The sequence below is a fragment of the Calonectris borealis genome, chromosome 1 (genome assembly GCF_964195595.1).
Source record: "Calonectris borealis chromosome 1, bCalBor7.hap1.2, whole genome shotgun sequence".
Classification (NCBI taxonomy): Eukaryota; Metazoa; Chordata; class Aves; order Procellariiformes; family Procellariidae; genus Calonectris; species Calonectris borealis.
In genome coordinates, this window is record NC_134312.1 from 186378905 (window position 1) to 186402724 (window position 23820).

The following is a 23820-nucleotide window of genomic DNA, read 5'->3' on the forward strand; positions in this document are numbered from 1 at the left end:
AACCACAATTTTCACCTGTTTTTATACTCTCACATTTATGCATTCACTAATGATAGCAGCACAACAGGAACTTTACTTTCAGGATTTGGGGCCAAAATTTTTTGAACTTTATACTTACAGCTATTTATTTCATAGCAAGAGTCTCTCAGCCAATAATAGCAGAGGCAATCTATCCAGTGACTAAAACAATGAAACAAAAATACTAACTCTCCTTATGTATTTCCTCTCCTCCAACTGATTGTGGGTGTCTGATTTCCCTAAGTATATTTAATTCTCTGTAATCACTCCTAATGCATTTCCTTTTAGCCTAGTTGAATGCTTGTCACCCAGAGTGTAAGAACCTTCATTAATATGTGTATGACAATTTTCCAGTAATTGTACTGGGAGGAAGCAAAATGTATCCTGGTAGAACTTTACAGAAACCAAACAGAGGGAATAAAAGGCAGCTGACATGGATATGTAAATGGTACAAATTTATTTTATTGAAGATTAAACACCAGGTCTAGCTTAATGACAAATATACTTTTCTATTCTAATCAAACTTTATTTTCAAGGAAAACAAAGATAGGAAAATGCAAGCTCAAGTCTAAAAGTGTTTATTATGTATCTTACAACTTCTAAACTAAGCTGCCTAATTGAAGCCAAGGTGCTTGAGGTATATTTTACATATATCCCATAGCATAAAAGGTAGCACAAACTGTACATCATTTAACCTTATCTTGCTCCTCACAAATAATTTGTTTAAAAGGATCGAAAGGATTTAAGGATAATGTGGCAATGCAGACTACTTTACTCGCAATAAAGTTGTGTATATTTCTCCACTGTATCTAGTAAAAATAGGTCATCTGTAAGTAGGTCAGACAACCTACTTAGAGAAATGAATGCTTGCCTTTAGATAAACATATGTATTTTTTTCACATTATCATCTTCTCTCTAATACTTGATTTAAAAAAAAAATAAAATCAGTAGCTTGCCTGTAATTTCTGAGCATAGAAACGCTCAGTTTCTAACTGTGTGAAAGATATTTTTGGTTTCCAGATCTCTCCAGAACAGAGGCTGGGGGTGGGGGAAGAAACTCTTGTAAACACAGCTTAATACCACAAAATCCTAATCAGGCATGTCAAAGGATTACTGAATACTCGATACACAATTTAAGGAGAGGACTTGAAGGCAAATTATTATATTTTCTGGCATGCGTATATACTGGAAATGTATAACTGATGAGAATAACTTTGACCAGATACAGCATAAATTCTAGGAAGTCAGTTTTACCACACACACTGATTACATTTTCTATTTTATTGCTAAGGCATGAATACTTCCTTCTGATGACTTCTTTTTTTATCCTAAATTGCACAAATATGTGTACATTATAGTTCCCCTGCAGAACAGCGTTCCCACAAGAGATACTATGTATTGATACTTCTTATTTTTTTTTTTTTCACCAGGACATAAATTAGCATTGTATTAGGATGCATGCAGACATTTCAGATTAATTATTTACACAAAGGACTTGTAAGCAGACACATCAATATCGTGTCAACTTTATCAATCCATGTTCCCCAAAGCCTGGCTGAAAGTGGCATTTGGCATATCACCTAAAAATTATTTCCATCTCTGTGCCACTTGTTGTGAATGAACAGCAATGTTCCACGGCAATGCCAAATTCCACTGGAACATGAAATGTTTCAAGACCAAACACACAGAGGCAAAAACTATGTATTTCATTACATTGTGCAGTACTGCAAAGGGCTGAGGATATATTTTTTTCTCTGTTTCGGTTTATTTCTGTAGTTTTTAGATAACGGAGAGGAAGTATTGCACTAGACTCATAAATCAAATTTGTTCTCCAGCAGGTTTTGCTAAACGATCATTACAACACTTGAATGACCGAACTACAAACTAGTAGTTACTAGCAATACAGAAAATAAGAGTAGAGTTCATTTAGAAATGGGAAAAGCTATCCTGACTGGTATATGGTTGTTGTTTCCTTCAGCATTCAGAGCACATAGCTACCAGGGACAGATACAGAGCAGTTTGTTCTTTGCAGCATTAGACGTTGCCTAAATAAAACAGATGCATAATATCTGAACACAGGTTGTACCGTTTTCTGAAGCTATAAGCAAGAAGGTAGAAAAAGCAATGCAGTCCTAGCACGACTCAGGATTTCATTTCCAACAGACCCAAATTAAGTACTTTACTGAAATGGCAACACAGAACAAAATCTCACATGAAATGTTAGTGGGGAAGATGAAGAAGACTGTCATCTGTTCCCCTTGCACAGCCTGTCATCACCTTCAGTAGGTGATACCCCTGTAGCATAGTCTTTCTGTGGAGAAATTGCAAGCGAGGGAGGAAAACAGAAAAGGAAAAGAAAAGTAAGCAAACCCACACCAGGCCCCTAAAAGAAAAATATTTCACAAGATCATGCTATCAGTGTTGCCTTTCAGAGGCAAAATATTCTAAAGATAACTCAAAGGGTAATTCTCTTGCTAAGGATAACCTTGTCTGACAGTTTTGAGGCTTTCACGCTAGATGAGAAGAAAGCGGCAGTACACCTACTTCTACGAAAGGGGTGGGGGAAAACAAACACAAAAAAACCACAGTCACCAAGCCCTTCCCTTTTATTGTGTTCACTAATTACTCTTACTCTTCACTACTACGACCTAATTAACACTAATAACACTAACGACTAATTAATAAGCTAAACTAATTAAAATAAATAATGAATAACCAATTAACTAATAACTAATTAACTAATTACGCTTTGCCTTGCTTTTCAAACATGAACTGTTAATTTTTATACAAGGCAGGTACAACTTCATGCAACAAGCCTATAAAACACGGTATCAGGATGGAATTGATAATCCAACCCTAAGAATGGATCAGTCCAGCAGCAGCAAAAAACCCATAAAAATCACTCAACACAACATCTGATCAAATAATTCTAAATAAAATTCAGTTTCAGTCACTGTTACTTCATATTTTATGATTGTTGTTACAGGATTGTTACAATTTCTTCACAAAGGGATAGTGAAGACATATCTGAAATGTGCATCAAATCCTAAAGAAACTACTTCAGAAATATACCCTTAAAATTTAGTTAGTACATTATTTAATATTTATGAGCATGCACATTAGTACACATTTTACAAAGTTTTTGTACCTCAGAAGGCAGAGATTGTACTTACTTGTGCATTCTCATAAAACAAAACATCAGGCACTTTCATTTTCTCGGTTGAGTTATAAATTGGCATCGTCACAGAACCTATCTTCAGAATCCCATTGTTTATTTCACCTAGACATTTTTCAGGAAACAAGCAAATGCATTACTTACAGCATCCTCTGAACTGACATGCAATCAATCCCCAACACTTGCAAGTGATGATTTACAAATTTTAACAAGGCTGTGTGTTGCAGTAAATGATTTCTATCTAAAGAAAAGAGAATGCTTGAAAGAATATCCATTAGCAAGAGGTTGCATTATCATGAATTTGAATTCTCTTTAAAATTGCAAAGAAGTCTATTACAATAAATGATGAATAGGTGATCTGATGGGAAAAGTACCATAAGAAACACTAGAAGTTGTGACTGCTGCCTTGGTTTAATTTCATACTCTTATTTTATTATTGGAACATCACTAACATCGTTAGGCTACATTTCCTCAACCCACAAGTTTTATCACTCTCATTCTCCCTGTTCTCTCTCCCTGTCCCACTGGGAGTGGGGTGAGGAGGGGAGTGAGCGAGTGGCTGTGTGGGTGCTCGGCTGAGAGCCGGGGCCAACCCACCACAACAGTACAGGGTCACTGTTGATTCTCCCTTTCAGCATTGCATTTTTGCTGAAATTAATGGGTTAATGCCAGAATGTGGACACATTTAACATTTTGGTGAAAACATGCTAAATTCGCACTCGTTGAAATAACTTTCAATTACAGCTCTGAGAGAAAAAGCACATCAGAAAAATTTCTTAGATCAAAAGAACCGTAAATTCTGTCCTTAGGAAAATAACAACTAAGTGTAAACAATAATATTGTACAGTAAAAACAGTAATAATTTTTTGCCACTAATTTCTTAATCTGATATGGTGTAAAACTGAAAATAGCCTAATTTCTAGACAGATGTTTTTAGTTGTTCACCTATTAATTCTATTCGGTTCTAATTTTATGGCATGAAACAGAGAAACATAAAGAAAATTCAAGGGATGTGTCCAGGTAAAAAAAAAAATGGTAAGCAGGTAGCATCACACAACTGGCAAGAGTTCAAATTATTTTATATATATAGTTTTTATATATAAAAAAGGCAAATACAGCTATAATACATGGATGGCTGCATATGTATATGCGTGTATATATGTATATACACATACATATGGTTGCACATATATTATACTGTATATAATAGATACATTAATATGTCTGTATTTACATATATATTTTTATATATACACACACATAAATAAAATCTATAAAAACAGAATACGTATTAATTAAAACCAAAGATGTGTTTACTACTGCAAAGATCTAACAGTAAAAACACAGAAGTCAAATACATCACAAAACTGAGAATAAACATACAGAAGAATGACAGCAGAGATAACACTGGTGGAGTAAAGGAAAAGTTTAGTGAATGGAAAACGACAAATTGCTCAAAGTGTGCTGCCTGACAGAAGATATGAAAAGATATGCAGTTAGCATGAAGACCAGGGGTCATACAGGAATGAGAAAGCAGAAGTGAGAAAAATGGCAGAAGCAGAAATATATGTGTGGCACTGAAGGCTACTGCAAACAAGTACAAGTTGGATGAGGTAAGGAAACAAATACCTGCTCAATAAAGGCGACATGTTACAAACACAGCAATTTAAAGAGAATAAAAAGAAGGGAAACTAAAAGAGAAGTGTGTGCCAGAATGAAAACAAAACATAACCCGAGACTTTTACGAGAGTCTCAATGAGAAAAAGGTTGATTTTAACAGTGGAGAGAAAGAAGTGATAGTAAAAAACAGAATAGAGAAATATTAAGACCAAACCAAGGCTGTAACTGTATGGAAGAGTAGTTACCAGTGATGGGAAGGAAAAAAAAGAAAGCCTGAGGCCATGGATCTTATAGACTGGGAAACACTTAAACATAATGGAGAACAAAATTCCATGAGCTGGGAATACAGCAGACAATACAAAAGTATCAACATACTGAGAGCAGCAGCACATTCTGACAGAACAAAGTCAAAGGGATATAACTGGAGCAAACTACATTTAATTTTGAGGATAATTAATACACCTTTATAGGTTCAACTGTCTGAGTAACATTCATAGAATCATAGAATCATAAAGGTTGGAAAAGACCTCTAAGATCATCAAGTCCAACCATCAACCCAACACCACCATGCCCACTACACCATGTCCCTAAGGGCCTCATCTACGCATCTTTTAGATACTTCCAGGGATGGTGACTCAACCACTTCCCTGGGCAGCCTGTTCCAAGGCCTTACCACTCTTTCAGTAAAGGAATTTCTCCTAATGTCCAATCTAAACCTCCCTTGGCACAACTTGAGGCCATTTCCTCTCATCCTATCGCTTGTTACTTGGGAGAAGAGACCAACACCCACCTCGCTACAACCTCCTTTCAGGTAGTTGTAGAGTGCAATGAGGTCTCCCCTCAGCCTCCTCTTCTCCAGGCTAAACAACCCCAGTTCCCTCAGCCACTCCTCATAAGACTTGTGCTCCAGGCCCTTCACCAGCTTCATTGCCCTCCTCTGGACACGCTCCAGCACCTCCATGTCCTTCTTGTAGTGAGGGGCCCAAAACTGAACACAGGATTCGAGGTGTGGCCTCCCCAGTGCCGAGTACAGGGGCATGATCACCTCCCTGCTCCTGCTGGCCACACTATTTCTGATACAGGCCAGGATGCCGTTGGCCTTCTTGGCCACCTGGGCACACTGCTGGCTTGTGTTCAGCCGGCTGTCAAGCAGCACCCCCAGGTCCTTTTCCTCTGGGCAGCTTTCCAGCCACTCTTCCCCAAGCCTGTAGCGTTGCCTGGGGTTGTTGTGGCCGAAGTGCAGGACCCGGCACTTGGCCTTGTTGAACCTCATACAGTTGGCCTCGGCCCATCGATCCAGCCTGTCCAGGTCCCTCTGCAGAGCCTTCCTACCCTCGAGCAGATCAACACTGCCGCCCAACTTGGTGTCGTCTGCAAACTTACGGAGGGAGCACTTGATCCCCTCATCCAGATCATTGATAAAGATACTGAACAGAACCGGCCCCAGTACTGAGCCCTGGGGAACACCGCTCGTGACCAGTAGAGTATGAAGAGCAGGACAAAAGATGGCAGAAGCTTACATGTGTAATCCTTTTCCTCTAGTTTCTTCATGTCATCTGGACTTGTCTCAATACGAGAATCCTGCAGATTTTTATGTAAAGCCGACCTGGCAAGGTTTGGTAAAAACCTAAAAGAAAAAAAATAATATGAAGGTTGTATTCTAAGGAATTTTTAAAAAAGTTTTCAGTATTTTCTGTAATCTAAAATCAGTATGAAGCTTTACTTGGACCTCCAAACCCTGAACGTCTATTCCTTTCACACTCGAATAGTCTTCAACATTTCACCCGCCCCTAAGGAAAGAAACTGAGCTTCTTCCATAGGCAATGAACGACATTTGTGGCTGTGTGCTCATTTTAAAAGGCTTCAGTGTTATCAAATATTGCAACAGGGTTGTAATGTAGAATGGATTAGGACTGGAAGTATGTAATGTCCTCATTCCACTGCCAGTAAGATCTACAATAGAAACAATGTTTTTTCAGAAATACCTTTTCTCTTCACTCAGTTCACTTGGACCCCAGGTTCTAAAGAAAAAGAGTGAGCTCTGAGGTGTCCAGAACTAGGTCCTTTAAGTTTTCCAAACCTTTTGATAATTACAATTTGCCTTCTTTTGGGGGAAAAAAAAAAACAAAAACAAAAACAACCCTAAAACCAAACAAAAAACCTAGATGTTCATAACTTTTCTAGATACAGCTTTTAGAACTGAAATCAAGTCTCCACCAAACATCTAGTCATACTAGACATTCATATAACTCTGCTTTGAGTGTTTTGAGATAGTGGCGTAATACTGATAATGGTGACCTAATTTATATAATGTAATGAAATACCTTCATAAAGATGAGAAAAGAGTACATAGTCATATCTACATACCTCCTAGGTTTGAGAATACCACAGAAATACTTCTAAAGATATACTACTTCTACGCATTAAAAGCTATCTTACATGTTAGCAACTGACCAAGAAGTTCTTGAACTTCCACCAAAACTAGCACTTCTACCTGGAAAGGCAGGCTTTATTAACAGCATAGTAAAGGCTTTCATTTGGATATTGTGACAGTCGACGACAAATTCGCAATAGTTGTCGAGTAGATAAAGATGAAGCCAGTGACTGTGCCTGTCAAAAAAAACAAGGTAGTTTAATTATTTGACCTCTGGGACTGGACCTCAGGGATTTAAACCAAACAAGTCAGGAGAAAAAAGTAATCCAAAGGGAATTATTTCAACTTTTCTCCTAATTCATAAGTGCTTTCTGCCTCCTACAGCAGCTTGTGCTTTTTAATCTGCAAGCTTGTAATTCTGTATTTGTTGCGGTAATTCACTGCTATGGAAATCATGATGTCATCAAAAGATTAGCCTTACGATTTCACTTGATAAGGGATAGGAAGAAAAATGTGCTGATAACTGAATTTTATTTGCTATGAAAACTAACACTAAACAGTATTAACAATAACAAGGAGTTTAGCCACTGTAAAAGGATCAATGTCCTAAAAACTCGTCTGCTCTTGACAAACTGAATATGAGCTCCACATGGAATGCTCTGGCAAAAGGGTCTGGCAGGATTCTTGGATGTATAAACAAGACAACACTGGGCAGCAGTAAGGAGATTGTATCACCTCTGCACACGCCTTCTGGGCGGGCCGTTACTGGAACACTGCGTCCTTTTCTGTTGTCCACATGTTAAAATAAATGCTAAAAACTGGACATGATTCAGTAAAGAGTTACAAAAATTATTCAACGCCTAGGAAGGCAGACCTCAAACAAATACAGCAAAATTTAATAAACAAACAAACAAAAACCCAAAACAAGTGACCATATATTTAAAGAGAAATATAAAGACTGAGAAAGAAATCATTCTATAATTATATCAACCGGATGAAGGTATCTAATACAAATAGGTCCCTTATTTTAGCAGGAAACACACAACAATGAGCGTAATCTGATAAGTCACGCCATGCTTTGCCTGGGTCAAGTGAAATATTTTAATTAGGTAATTTCAAAACGTTTTGTTTTGGTTCATATAAATGATTTCTAACTGCATTACAATTATCTTAATATATTATGCTGTTTCAATTGGAAAAAAATCTTCAAATTTGCCATCCAGGGAAAAAAATAGAGAAAAGCGACACTTTATGAATTTCAGAGCCTTTTTTCCCCCCTTAATAATTTTTAAGCATGAGAAATGTCTTAACACCAATTGTTTCCCCCGGAAAACTGCAGTTTTGACAACAGACATTAATATTTAAAAAAAAAAAAAATCAATTCTACGAAATTGTACAAAACTTTTCTTGAATGCTGAGAAGGCAAAGGATAATACTTTTTAGCACAGCTCTGAGCAATGAGCAAGAATGATTTAGATTGGGCTAACTGCAAAGATTACTTCTCCTGCTCCTCCTGCTTTCATTGACGAAAGATTGAGGGGCATCTTCTGAACCATCGTAGTTTATCACCCAGCATTATGGACACTGATGTAAATGATAGCATTTCAAATGTTATTTCAAGACCTACTCCGCCATGTGTGAAACATGGGCAAGGGAGAGGGACGAATGCTGTATCCTTGTTATTCCTGCTCACTACCCAGAAAACCCTTGCTGGCTTTGGAGATTATATTCTCTTTTCAAAAGTATTTTAAACAGCTGAAAGATTCCCAGGGAGAGTAAGTTTTGGCAGATAAGCAATCCTCCCAAGTCACAACCTATGGGACTGCACTGATGGAGAATGGCAGCTGGGCATAGTAATTGAGGTAGTGTATTTCATACATTGTGCCACCTTGGTAAGTCCAATCTCTAAGGACATGGGCATGTCCAAATAATGTGTAGCATCAGATCCTGCACTGAAATAAATAAGCATAGAGGACAGGACCACAGAGGAAAAGCTGTATCACACCTTCTGAACATTTGCAACAGGCAGTTAAAGTTTTGGGAACAAAATTTCCTCTTTTCTCTTAACTGTGTTTTTTTAATTTTATACTGAACAACCGTAAACTCAAAATTGGGCTAGTGAAAGTCTTTGTAATATATAACTATGAGGCATCTAATTCAACAGGATCTTGATTGTGATCTCTAGATTCTATTGTAAATCAAGCGAACAATTACAATGACGCAGACAACGCCCACAGGCTGAACAGTCTACAGGTATTCTTCTACGGTTAAAAAAATCACTTTAAACAATGGTTAATATTTCAGGATAATCTCTGGCAGAGGCTTACTTACTTAGGCAACTCTATAAATAGCCTGACATACCTAAGGCACACATTTCTAGCTCTCTGCACAGGTGTGCTATTCCCAACATGTCTCATGTCACTGCTGATCTACAAGAATCCTCCCTCGAACCATACTGTGACTCACTTCTCATCCAACATCATATACTTCATTTAGATATTTCACAATGCTATAGACATCCACATATTTGGAAAGGATTTTTGTAATGCTCTGTTCAGGCATGGTATGTCTCCAAGTATGTCAAAACCAATACATTTATACATTAGATGTAGGAAGCTAACTAAATAATAATAAATACACTGTCCCAAAGGTGTACCTAAAAATCAACCTTTTTACTTACTTTTTTTAAGCTCAGAAGAGCGTAACAGCCTCCCTCAGCTTCTTAAATAGTAATACTGTAAAAACTATTACCCATGTTAAAATCATGAAAAATGAGGAGAACGGGTTACATTTGCATACCAGTTAAACTGCTGGATTCCACTAAAAATGTTTTACATTTTAGTTACATTAAAAACATCCAGTTGCCATAGCAATAATTCCTTTTTCTTTTCACCATGATTTGACTGTATCTTTTTAAAGATTCTTGTGGTTACTATGTCAGCAGAACTTATTTTTCTTGACAAGACTGCTTTAATAGAATAGCCTGTAGCAGTAACACAGCCAGGAGTTCTGGAGCTTTCCCTTTTCTGAGTCTTTGCTGTTGCCCGTTGGCATTTTATAATGGCTAGATAGTTCCCATTGCCCAAAAAGCCCCAATAATTTCAGCTATCAAAGTTCCAGTGACTAAAGTGAAGTAATAAAAAAAATATTTGGACACGCATGATTATATCCATATCTATTCAAAAGGCACCTCAAGCATGTTTCACTGTGAGCCATGCACCTAAACCCACCAACAACATGTGTACTGTTCTGCCTGACTTCTCTGGGATTTGGGCAATTTCCTAAAAGCTTTACTTATGCAGATTCTAAAAATGTACATCACAAATCAAAAAAGTTTACAGTACGTGGTGCAGTAATTGACAGCAATAATTTTCTGGGGCTAGTTTTCCAATCAGGCAGCCTTTGAAATAACACTATAGCTTAGCATGCTTCACCCAGCCTTTGTTAAAACAAACAGTCACAGTAGGAGAAAGTAAATTTTAAAAAAAAAAAAAAAAAAAAGGGCTCACTGTGGCGTCATTTGTCTCCCGAAGCTTGTGTGTTAACGACAACAACTGCTCCACAGCAACACTGGGTACATTTGGAATCTGCTTGAAAGAAAAACAATATTAATCTTACTGCAAGATATGCAGGTTCCATATACAGCTACATCCAGATGCAATGAGCATACAGTTGCTGCAGTTGCTTTATGTCAACCAAAAAGGAATATAGTTTTGACAAAGAACATTTTTCTATTACAGCATCATTTAATATCATAATAAGAATGCTATTACCATTAAAAGATAAGCAGATATGCTGTTTTGATAAGCTTTGAAAATGAAGACTCACTTATGCTACAATGAAATAGCAAAATATTTTTTATGTAGTAAATAATCATGTTCAGTAAGCAACAGTCAGTAAGTGCCTAAAATATTGAACATACTTACCATTTCTTTAATAACTTCAATTTCTTCACTCTTGCTTAAAGATCGAACATTATGAAAAAGAAACAGCGTCAGAAACTCTGGACCCAGCCACTGTTGGGTACTACTTCCAATGACAGGAGGTTCTGCTAAGACCACTATTCTGAAAGAAGGATGGATAGGAAAGACAGACCTGCAAAAAAAAGTTTACAAATGCATTACCTGGCCTAAGCAGTGAATATCAAATTTAATTTTTACAATAGATAAAAAAAAAGAATTAAATTATTGTACTGAATCATATCACAGTCTATTCAGATCATTTGCAATGCAACTTTTAAAAAAAGACAAAGACTGCATAATGTGACTTGCAGTTTTATAAATTTACAATTTTTTTATGCTCAGAAGGGTACCCAAGTCTCCTCATCTGCAACAGGACCTGCATGCCTCAAGATGAACAAATACCAGCAACTAAGCTACAGTCTACTGCGTTGTATGTCTGAAATGAACACATATCATTCATCTGACGGACTTTTATAAGTGCGTTACCTAAACCAGGATGTCTCACAGGCAAATCAGGGAGAGAACAAGATCTACTGGAGCTGCAGTAATGAGTAACTTCTTTTACTCTATTAGATTGACAGAAAGAATGACACTATAGAGATGGGCCTACATACCATGAAGAGCTGGATTTAGTAACAGTTTAGGAACATTCCCCTTACTGATGCTCTTTGTCGCCCTTGGGAAACCACCTAGACTCTTGGGGTGGGATTAATATGCCTAACTTCACAACATTCCTTCAAAGACCAAACCAGTTACCTCACCCTTGGCTCATTTTAGAGTCAGCATGGGGAGACAGATCCCTCCAATGGCAGATTAAGATTTAAAAGAACTTAAGAAATGTCCAACTGGGTCCTTCAATCTACTCATCTCGCTACATGTTCTGTCTCTGATTACAACAGTTGGAGATACTCCTTGGGGAAAGCACATAAGCCTAGCCACCACCAGTAGTCTGTCCCCCTCATACTCTCCCAGCACCCACAATCAAAGACATTGGAGGGTAGATCTCTATTTATTTTAATGTCTGTTTACTTACAAATTTGTCTAATGCCTTTCTGAACTTCATCCTAACTGCCTCCACAACTTCCTGTGGCAACACATGCACTGTTCATGGTTGTAAAAGGTACTTTTATTATTATTATTTTTTAAATCTTTATGGAACTGACCTGCTAGCTTCAGTCAGTGTCCCCTAGTTCACACTGCAGGATTTGGTGGCTAACAGTCTCTTAGACACCTGCCTATTTGATTCCACCGAAGACAATGGGAGCTTACTGTGATCAACACAAACTTAAACATACAACTTTTAGATGCATGTGTTAGAGCAGCAGAAGACTGCTGCCTTGGTTTTTGGTATCTTTGCCTTCTTCACATCTTTTGTCTCCCTTATCTATGTAATATTATCAACTCTTCGGACTGGGAATTCATTGGTACTCATCAACCAGCACAACTGCATGATCTCTAGAAGCAGCAGAAATAATAGAGAGTAACAAGTCAGATACAAAAGCCAGTCAAATTGTGCAAGGAGAGCCTGCTTCCAATAATTAATTTCACAGTACTCTTATTAAAAATAGGAGACATTAATTTGGAAAAAGCAAATGAAATTTAATTAGACAGCTTATATAGATATGCCTGTTATCATGTAATTTTCCATATAAATTACTACACTGGAAATCAGAACACTCGGAGGCAAGTATTCTTCCTGGTTAAACTGAGTGGGAAAACGATGGCATAAGCAAGAAAATCTGAAGACAGATTATGACCATTAAACATAAGTTAACTAATCTACTGCATAGTTGGCTCATCTGTTCGTCACAACAATAAACCTGTGATACAACAGAGCGATTATAGCAAATAGTCTCTTGTATCAAAGCAATCACAGGGGGTGGCATGAGTTATTCTCAGCTCAAAGTCATAAGCCTCGAAGCTACTCCCTGATTGATAAAAATAGAAATAGATGTCTGAAAACATCACATGAAAGAGAAACCAATGGGAATGTCACTGTCAAGCATAAAAGGTGGTCAGGGAACACTAGCTAACCTTATTATAGAAGAAAATGCTTCCTATATAAGATAAAATACATATACTTCGAGACTCACCTCCCCCCACCATTACTAAGAAGAAAAAACAACCCTCCTCCAAAAATCCACCAAATTCGAAGGACCAATTCTGGTACTTCTGTGATAACCTAAGAGAACACAAGAAACAGTCAGCTTTCCCTAGTAAAGGGAACCCACAACAAAAAATGAAGTAAAAGCTAGAAAATGTAAGCAATTAAAAACTTTTATTGCTTGCTAAATTCACTCCCTGCCACATTTTATATTTGTCTCATCTACTGTGTGTTCCCTTTCAACCTAATCACATGGAAAATAATCCACTGTCCATTAAAACCACCCATGCATTGTGAGTGACTTCCTTCAAGCTTTTGAACAATCCTATTATACTTCCAGATTTTCCCATAATTTTTGCCTTTCTGCTCACCACACCAAGGACTTATCATCTCTGCGTGTGTGTGCATGTGTTGTGAGGGGGATATCCACCCAAACAGGTTAAAATACTGCATCATAAGACAAACCAACACTTCACTGTTCGTCTTGTAAAGGCTGTGTGCTACTTTTACAGTATCTGTGTCTGTGAAGTAATGGATGATTACAGAAGAAATTCTATGCAGAAATCTTGGATATTCACAGTACTTGAACGCACTTTCTCTTAATCTCTGAACCTGTTCAGCAAAATGAATCATACAATCATTAAATGAATAAGGAATGAGCAGCTATAATTTCCGTCTATGTAAAAGATCTTTAAGGACCATCTGTCACTTTCCCATGGGCAGCTTCTTTTTTTCTTCTCCTCAAACTCATAAACAAGAATATTTAGCTTCCTCAAATGAGTGAATGTCATCATACTGTGACTCTTTGCTAACTTAACTCCACAGCCAAACTGGCACAAGAAAGAACAGAGGAAAAAGTACTCTGTGCATACTGCTAGTTACCTTGTAGTTTATAGGCTTTCAGCAGGCCAAGGAGTATCCCAAAATCTCACAAGGGCAAACCTACTGCTTGCACTTGTCAGTCCTGACAGAGCTATTGCACCCACCAGTCTGAAGCCCTTCTCAGAAAAATGCTAGTAGACACAACAGAAGTAGAAATGTAATGAAATAATAGTGAACATATAACTCAATGACAATAATTAACACAATTTAAAGTAAGAATATATTTTATTAGCTCTTACAAAGATAATAAAACTTTTAAATGAAGTTTGTCAAAAAAAAAATTATGATTAATAGTGTTTTAACCTGCAAAACTTGAAAACATCTGAAAACCAAACAATACTTTCCTCTTTGTCCAGCACTGCTATTAACACTGCCATGGTTTAAGCACGTTCACATTTTCTACTGCAATACTGTTTACATTTGTATACAGAGGCATGTGATTTCTTTAGACCATAGTGTGATCTGAAATACCATTCCTTTATGTAAAAAAAAACCTTCTTGACTTGCCAGAGTTAGAAATTAAGTGATGAATTGTGCAGTATTCTCCTTTTTATTCAACTCCACATATGAGTATTATTACTATTGAAGCACTAAAAATTAAAGGCACTAAAATTGTGAAAAAATATTCATTTTTTTTTTTACTATCAAATATTTTCATATAGCAGTATGACAGCTTACAAGATGTGTCTTGCTTCTCTGAAGAAGGGATCCCCTAAAACTTCTCCATTAGTATCTCAAATTTTCTCTTCTTAGAAATGGGAAAAATCTTTAAGTGTGTCAAATATCTTTAAAAACACAGACTAAAAAAAATGTTTACAGAAGTTTTGGCTCATTGGTTAGGAATAATACTCTTCTCTAAAATACATTTAAATGGAAATTCTGTTTTAAAATTCCATTCACAAAGTACTGAGTCCAAGTAGTATACTAAAAAGCACTATCAGTTGTTCTTTTCCATTATGAAAGACATATTTGTATTTATGTAACTTACAACAGCATCTGCCCACCTCATTAATAGTCTTAAATTAAGGGAACAGAGAGTAACAGTGAGTTATTTTGTATTTATGAATTATTAGAAGTAGCACAGAAGACAGAAACTGCAAACTATACTACAAATAGTCACTACAATCAAGAACACTCATGCACAGCAAAGCTGACCCGAATTGAGGCGGGGAGGGGAAGAAGTACGTACTCCATGTTGCCAGTTTCTCTGACATATGGCAGTAAGGTATCAGTTCTCTATCTCAGCTGCCTTCCAGTCTCCAGCTATCGCTTTTTCTGAAATCCTGAAGACGGCCTTGCCTTCTCCTAACCTAATGATTTCCTAATGAAGCTCTTGGCTTCTTTCTTTCAAATTCTATTCCTTCAGAAATACTCCTTTTCCTCTGTTCAGCTACTTCTTTGTTGTGGTTTAACTCCAGCCAGCAACTGAACACCACACAGCCGTTCACTCATCCCCCTGCTCCGATGGGATGGGGGAGAGAATCCAGAGGGCAAAAGTGGGAAAACTCGTGGGTTGAGGTAAAAACAGTTTAATAATGAAAATAAAACAAAGTAGAACAGTAGTAATAATAACAACAAAAATAAAACAAAGTAGAACAGTAGTAATAATAACAACAACAACAACAATAACAGAATATACAAAGCAGGCAATGCACAATGCAACTGCTTACCACCCGCCAACCCATGCCCAGCCCCTCCCTGAGCTGCGATTCCCCCTTCCCGGACCACGTCTCCTAATTTATATACTGAGCATGACGTCATATGGTATGAAATACGCCGTTGGCCAGTTGGGTTAGCTGTCCTGGCTATGCTCCCTCCCAGCTTCTTGTGCACCCAGCAGAGCACGGGAAGCCAAAAAGCCCTCACCAGAGGAAGCACTACTTAGCGACAACTAAAGCAGCAATGTGCCATCAACATTCCTCTCATATCAAACCCAAAACATAGCACCACACCAGCTACTAAAAGAAAATTAACTCTATCCCAGCCGAAACCAGGGCATTCATTTAGGTCCTGCTTGACTGCTTAGACATTTAAAACTCCGTTATGCACTTCCACTGAATCATTGATGTGCCTCTCAGTATGTTTTTTCCTCTTCCTCTGTTTCTCATGAGAACTATGTTAGTACATGAGATCAGGTAGATAATAAAAAGGTTAATAACAAAATTAAAAGTTACTTTTGTAACTTAATATGTATTCTATGTACCATATTGATTCCCAATATACAAATGAGAATGGAGGCTGAATGAGTGGGATTTAGGAAAAAAAAGTCAGAATAATCTCCTGATTCAAACAAAACTTGAAACCACTTCACACAGGGAACTCCCTTATAGGAAAATTAACAGTAGTCTTAATGTGTCACTCATCAAACATCCCAGATTCAGTCCCAGCAGAAGCGGGAATTACAGCGTATATTCTGCAGTCCTGGCAAAGAGCAACCATACTGAAATTACTTTAGCCAAATCCTGTAAATTAGGATAAGTTAAGCTCTCTTTTCGTCTTACTCCAACATCAGAAATATAGCTAAGGCCGCTAGCCACAGCCATTGACACACAGCAAAAGAGACAACATTTCTCATTGATATGGAAAGCATCTGCCAATCACGATTTAGGAGTAAGAATTTGCCCAGCCAATCTGCTAATAAATTCAAGGTACAACATATTCTATGTAACATCTCCACAAGGCAATCTTTTGCAGGCAAATGAGGGATGGTTAGCACCATCGTGTTTTCTTAGTCTGTGATTAAATCAGCTGTCAGTACCCTAGATATCATTTGATGAGAAGGTGTCTGGAGAGAAGGGCTAATTCTGCACAGCCATTCTGCAGCACTGGAAGGTACTGAAGCTTGCAGTGACAGGTAACTGCTGCTGAAAAAGATGAGCAGCAGGGAGGAATGCAGTCCTGGAATCAAAGAGCAACTATTGACATCGCATCCTGGAGCCAGTGAAAGGTAGTGATGTTTTCAGAATATGTAAGGGACCAAAACCAGGATGAGGTCCTGGAACACCTTCAGGTCCTCAAGGGCTGACGAGAACAGTGCCCTCTCTACAGAGGAGTGGTTCACTGATGCCAAAGAAGCCCGTAGCCAAAACCAAAGAAGCGGACAGATGTTTGCATTACTTTACCCTGGCTTCTTTTGAATAAGTCAATATAGAAGAAAGTTGAACAAGGGTCAGATTGTACGTTTCACCTGGGAGAAGATGGGATTCTCAGCAGTACCAAGAATTTTCATCTGTATCCAAGATGGTGCTAGATAGTCACACTGAGCTTCCAGATGCAAGAATGCCTACACAGTGGGGTTTCTGTTTGTTTGTTAAGATCAAGTACTAATTAGAAATGTATTCCTGCCTAAGACAACAGACACCCCTCATTTATGAATTAGAGGGTAGAAGTTCACTGCCAGTCAAATAGATAATTTAGAGCTTAGCAATTCACAATACACTATGTTGCAAAATACTAAAGTGGCTAGGTAAAAGCAGTACATGGCAATCTGAAGGAAAGGGGAACAGCCTCCCGAGGAAAGCTAGAAAAAGACTTTTGGAGCCTCCAAAGTAGGTAAAAGCAATGTACAATTAGCACTGAACAGCAGAACCAAAAGGTTACTCAATGACACTGAAGGGAAGGAAAGTGTGTACAGAGGTGGCAGAGTAAGAAGATGGGTCTGCAATTAAAGAAGACAGCTTGGACAGTTCTCATGGTCTAACAGATAATGAAGGTTATAAGGGAGTCCACTGTCAAAACAGTTATAGTTAAAACAAACAGGGAGACATAGAATCCAAATGTAAAGTTCTATTCTTGTGAGAGAGATTTGATCCAGGAAGAGCAGAAGTACTGAAGATGAACGTGTGATGAATTGTCTAGGTTTTTGGAGTATATTGGCATGAACTAAAGGGTACCACGCAGTAAGCAAAACAGCACAGCCATGGCCATTCTGCCTGAAAGCACCTTGGACAAGACCATGAAGATGGAGCAGGGAGGAGACTCACACAATGACTAGATGTATTTTGAAGTAAAAAGTCAATGCAAAGTTGGGATACCATCCAAGATGGATCATTGGAGCTTTTTTGCTTCTCTTTTCAAAGTCTGGGCTTAAAATCCTGATACTTAATTCTTCACACAAATAAAACAAATGCAGGAAATGCCCATCTAGCTGGGTGTATGGCCTCAGCAGCCATAATACAATTTGCAACAAGTAAACCTAGATTACACTGTACCTACAAAAAAAATCAAAATAAATGCTATGGAAGACTTTAAATGAAGTTTGTTTCGTTGTGGTTTTTTTGTGGTTTGTTTGTTTGTTTGTTTGTTTTTTGTTTTTTTCTGGGTTTTTTTTTGTTTTTTTTTTAAAACCACAGTGTTTGGATCCAAAAGGAACCAAAAATAACAAAACAACCAGGCAGTAAAAGAAAATCAGCTTTTCTAAAGGGCAGACTATGAAGGAGGTCAAAGAAAAAAATCATATTCAGCAAGACAATTGAGAGAAATGGGATGGCACATCATGAATGCATCACTACTATAACCCATAAGGCCTCTTCAAAGTTTAGGCACATGCACACCCTGCAGTGTAAATATGAGCACGGACATCTGACATAAAACTTCACCTGTTTTTTCAGAGGTTAGAGCCATTTAAGAATGACAGTATGTTTACCTCCTTATATATTACTGAATATTAGATTGCATTTGTTTTGACGTACACCCAACAATATCCCTCCCATTAACTAAAATTGGTCAGCAGGGTTTGACTATGTATCAAGTATGGCCTCAGAGGACTTGAAAACCTTTCTACCTGGAATGTTTCTAGCAGACAAGTGGAAGTGAAGAAACAAAAAGAATAAGTATAATGAGTCCCAACCCATCCTTAGGATTTCCTGCCCCATATTAGTTGTAAATTAAATACCAGATTTCTAGCTAATGAGTCAAAATAAAGTAACAAGTTGTATTTAACTTCAATTTAGCTTTATTCTCCAACACTCTTAATAAACTGTTCCAAAATTAACTATTATATACCTTTCTATCTATGTTTTTATCTATTTATAACTTCTCTTCAATTTCTAACTCCTTCTGTCAAAGGATATTGAATGTTTTCCTTTTAGTTCAACCACTCTAAACAGGATATAATTTTCCCATGCCACAAAAAGGAAAAAAGCTCATGAGGAAACTGATGTTTAAAATATGTTTCTCTTAGCGATTAGAAGATATCAATTTAATAGTGAAGCATTTTGCATGATGTTTTTGTCAAAAAAAAAAAAAAGGAGATTAAGCTCTTTACAGGATGAAATGATGTTTGCATTCTATAGTCGTAGCTGAACACTTTACCTTTCCTGTAGTTTCTCATCAGAGATCTGTAATTCTTCTTTTAAGTTTTGGTATCTATCTTCCCTTAACAATCTGGTGCCATCATAGAGAGTCAGTTCTCTGTCATGTATTAGTCTGTTTGAAAATAAAGAATAAGCTTTATCTAGACTTTGATTACTTTTTAAAATACTTATATCAACTAATGCTTTTTTTAAAAGCTACCTCAGTCAACATAGGTCATAGTAAAAAGAAAAAGTTATACCAATTTAAGATGCATCCAGGTGTGGAGGTAAAATAATATGCATAAGTAGACAGTTTCAGCGCACAGTCAGTTAGTCAACTTAGTTTAAATAGATACAGTAAGAAAATGAAAAATAAAAAATTCTGTCTTACCAGTAGAGTGTGCATAAATGGCATGAAACAGCCGTTTTGTTATACTTGCACCAAGTAATATACTTCTGTTTTGTTTCTTGAAGCAGTGTATTTCAGTTGGCTTTAATAACTAACATACATACAGATGCAGCTTTTATTTTTTTTATGCAAAAGTTGATTAGATATAATGCATGCATATGTCAGAAGAAAAATCAGAAGGCGAAGCTAAACTGATTAAAAAGGAAAAAAACAGGTAAGCGTAATGCTCTCTTCTGCCCCATCTGTGAAAAGAAGGCAGAAAATGTTTTTGCTACAACCTGCTTTTAAAGCTGGTGATGTCCTTTAAGTTTGCAAAAGGCAGTATATGATGCAGGCATATGAAACAGCAGAAAAATTTGACTTGACAGTATAGATTATTATTAACATAGTATTTGCTATTACTACTTCTGTTCTGCAAAGTTTAATTTATTTTTTATTGAATTATGAAATAACATTTAGAAAGATTTCTTTGCAATCAATACAAAGTATGCTTTTACACATAACTGTAATGATCGCATTTTATTTAGAAGCAGAATGCAAAGTATTTTAAACGTTTTCTGACATCTTGCATTTTCAAATCATTGCGCAAATATTACTGATTTTTAGATTTCATAAGTTTAGAGTAAAATCTATCTCATTCTTCAATTCAGATTTACGTACTGTATTTACAAAGAGCTGAAATTTCCTGTATTATTTTAGACTTACAAAGACCATGAAAGAATTGCTTCTGCTTTGAAGTATGTAAAGACTGAACATTACATATTCTATGAAACTTCAATGCTTAGTTTGATCTTTTCAGTATTCTTGAAGTTATAAAGTCATATTCACCAGAAGTAACTTAATTTCTCAGTATGCATGTGCTCAATAAACAGATCACGCGCACCCAACTTATCTGTGCTTACATCCTGACCTTTGAAGTACAGCTAGAGTGCCAGGGTTAATTCGATGAATGCCATCAAGAATAACAAGCTTTCCTTCCAGGGCGGCAGTAACAAGTGGCGATGGTCTCCAAGCAGTGTCTCCATTAGGAAGAGTATACCTTTGCTGTAGCAAGTCTCTAGCTGTCATATCCTGTAAGTACCAATTCATCAGAACAATATATTTATGCTCTATTTTCTTCATCTACAAGTACATGCTTTCTCCTTAAAAAACTGTGTTCTGTTTTTCCTGAGAATATACCCAAAGATGATTAGCAGGAAATCTTCAATTACTTTTCCAAAGAGTATTAGAAATACACACACGAATCTACACACACACTATGTTAAAAACTCTTTGGAAGTTCTAGACTTGCCAATATCACCTCTTTGAAACCAGAACAAAAGCCTTTTCCCCCCCCGCCCCTTAAACATAATGCAAGCATATGACAACTTGTACACAGCTTTGTGTACAGAAGGGGGCAGCAATTTACACCTGGAACAAACAAGAGTTGTTTATTTCATATAGAAGTCACCTGAAAGAGCAAAGATTTCATCATCAATCTTGAACACTAACCAGCATGACATTCCACCTCTCAGCAGGAAAATGCAGTGGAAGCAGAGAATAAAGGACAGAGTAAGAAAGAAGCCAGTAACATGCAAAATATCAAAAGTACATAGCATATCACAAAATAATGCTTAAGGGATAAATCAAAACCAAAGGAAAAATCTGTCATATCCTCCAGCCCACATATTTTAGATGTTCCATTATAACAGGTAAGCACTAGAGCAACGAAGATGTAATAGCCATTGTGTGACCTGGAAGATGAAATTCCTTCCTCGGGCTGTGCTGTGAACACAACTCAACCTAAAATCAGATGAGAAAAATATTTTCTATTGTAGCTGTAGCTTTTGCATATGTCCTTTTCACAACTATAAACCCTTTGAACTTCAAAGAATAAAAATAGAACACATTACATCATATGGCCTGAATCATTTCCTCTTTCTGCATTTCCTTAAAAGCCTTAAAATAACAGGACAAAGTCTGGTTCCTTCAGTGATTCCACATTTGTATAATTTAAATTCCCACATTCAAATCCACAAAACCAGACCGTATTTTTATTGTTGTATTTCTGTTTTTTTACTACTGTGTTTGCTCTTTTCTATTTTATTAATGAATTAGATTAAAACCAGAATGTGAAACATTTTTATCAAAGCCAGAGAAAGATATAAGTGTTTTCAGGACTTGCATCAGAAGTGTGCATTCAGTAGCCAGTAAATGCTGTATAACTGAATATTTAATTAACACACCTTCTGATAATTCACCTCTAGAGGAATGAAACAACATACAGTATGAATTGATTGGGAGCCTAGTATGCTATATAGAATGCCCATCTGTAATTCCAACAACCACTTGAGAACCTATCATTAATTTTCTGGAAATAAACTCAGAAGTGTATTTTGCTGCAAAATATTTTCTGAAATATAAAATGAATGTTTATATTGTAAAATTTAAATGAATGTTTATATTGTAATTTAAATGACTGAATGAGATTAATTTTAGTGATGCATTAAAAAGAAGTATCATTGGCTAACACCTGCGCGGTTTCTGTAAGGGATTTGTTTTATGGCTAAGTACCTGCCCAGTGTTTTATTGTTTCTATTTATTTACTCTAAACCAATTTTGAATATATGATATTAAAAACATAACACTATGAGATATAGTGTTATAATACTCTAACACTAAAAATCCCGCCCTTTGGAGGGGAGGTAATAGAAGTACCTGAGTTAATTTTTTTCCCCTTATGTTGGGCAAAGCAATGGCAACATTATATTGCCTGCGAAAAAAAATGCTTATTTTAATTCGTAACAGTCATTGTAACTTACATTGCATTGTTTATTTTCTAAAATATCTTGTATACGGGAAAAAAGAAGTTTAGGAGAGAAAACAAGTAGGATAACTTCTGTTCCACTCCCTTTAGCAGCCAAAGCAATACAAGCCTCCAACCTAGATGTTTTTCATGGCACGCAGTGCTAATCATGTTCTTGGCAATTATGAGGTGAAAAATCTATGTTTCCTGCTTTTCGTGCCAATTTGGACTCATATTTTGTTAGTATTTCTCAAATAAGAAATTGGAAGAAATTTGTAAAGAAAAAGTATGAGGTCATGCAAAAAAAAAAAGAAATCCTAGAAACAAAACATCACAGTACACAAACACTAGTGATGTGCTTAAAAGACTGTTTTTGCTGGGGAAGAAAAGGAGCAGTTTGCTGGAAAACTGTTATAACATCACTTTGAATATTGCTTTTTTTTTTCCTCTGAAACTCTGGGGGGAGAAAATGTTTTATTTTAAACAATATAAACCAAAAGTTCCCTAACTACTGTCCACAAAGGACTAGCTGTCTGCTGCTTCTTGTTTGCTGTTGCTTAACTGCATTAAGAGACAATTTAAAAACAAACCTTTCCTAATCAGGATGAGTTTCCTTTGTCGGCAATTTGCCTACATGGAATTGCATATAATGAGAAATCCGTATAATGATGTCAGATATCACAAATGAGACAAGAATTGTTCTCTGCGCCAACTGTTAGTATGAGAGATGATCTCTGTGCTCAAAAGGTTTGGGAACCCTCGGATTAGGTAAATTTGATTCTCATCTCACAACATAAAAGTTTTTAAGAGGTTTCTTTCTGTGAAACCAATATAAAGAGCTATGCCTTTTCACACTATTCTTTCCCTTAAATCAACTTCAGATGGAAAGAATGATGAAGCAAATATTAAAACTAAAAGTAAACATTATATATATATATATACAAAAAAAATCTAAGAATTCATTTCTTCACAGAGCCTGAAGAAAAACAGTGCTATTGCTTCAGACCAAGGATAAGCGTCCCACTACGTATTTTTGTGCCTGCAAAAATTACTGGAAAATAAAAATGAACCATAGGACAAACAAAAGGCTCCTTAATTTTAGAAATGGATTTAGGACAATATGGTGTGTCTCTCAAAAAAACAAAGACGACACTTTTTTGAACCAAGGTAGAAAAATCTGCTACATTTACAGCATTA

General features: G+C 36.7%; 1 protein-coding gene across 3 annotated transcripts in view; it reads right to left on the reverse strand.

The window, feature by feature from the left end:
* VWA8 (von Willebrand factor A domain containing 8) overlaps nt 1-23820 on the reverse strand; it is a 201613-nt gene that overhangs the window by 116513 nt on the left and 61280 nt on the right. For 2 of the 3 annotated variants that reach the window (XM_075139307.1, XM_075139312.1), the window contains 7 exons: nt 20749-20909; nt 19449-19562; nt 11114-11282; nt 10697-10777; nt 7308-7423; nt 6334-6440; nt 3192-3298 (listed from right to left, as the gene is read on the reverse strand). In XM_075139307.1, coding sequence (XP_074995408.1) covers nt 3192-3298; nt 6334-6440; nt 7308-7423; nt 10697-10777; nt 11114-11282; nt 19449-19562; nt 20749-20909 — 855 coding nt within the window. The remainder of the gene's footprint in view (nt 1-3191; nt 3299-6333; nt 6441-7307; nt 7424-10696; nt 10778-11113; nt 11283-19448; nt 19563-20748; nt 20910-23820) is intronic. The other variant, XM_075139308.1, reaches the window with a different exon arrangement.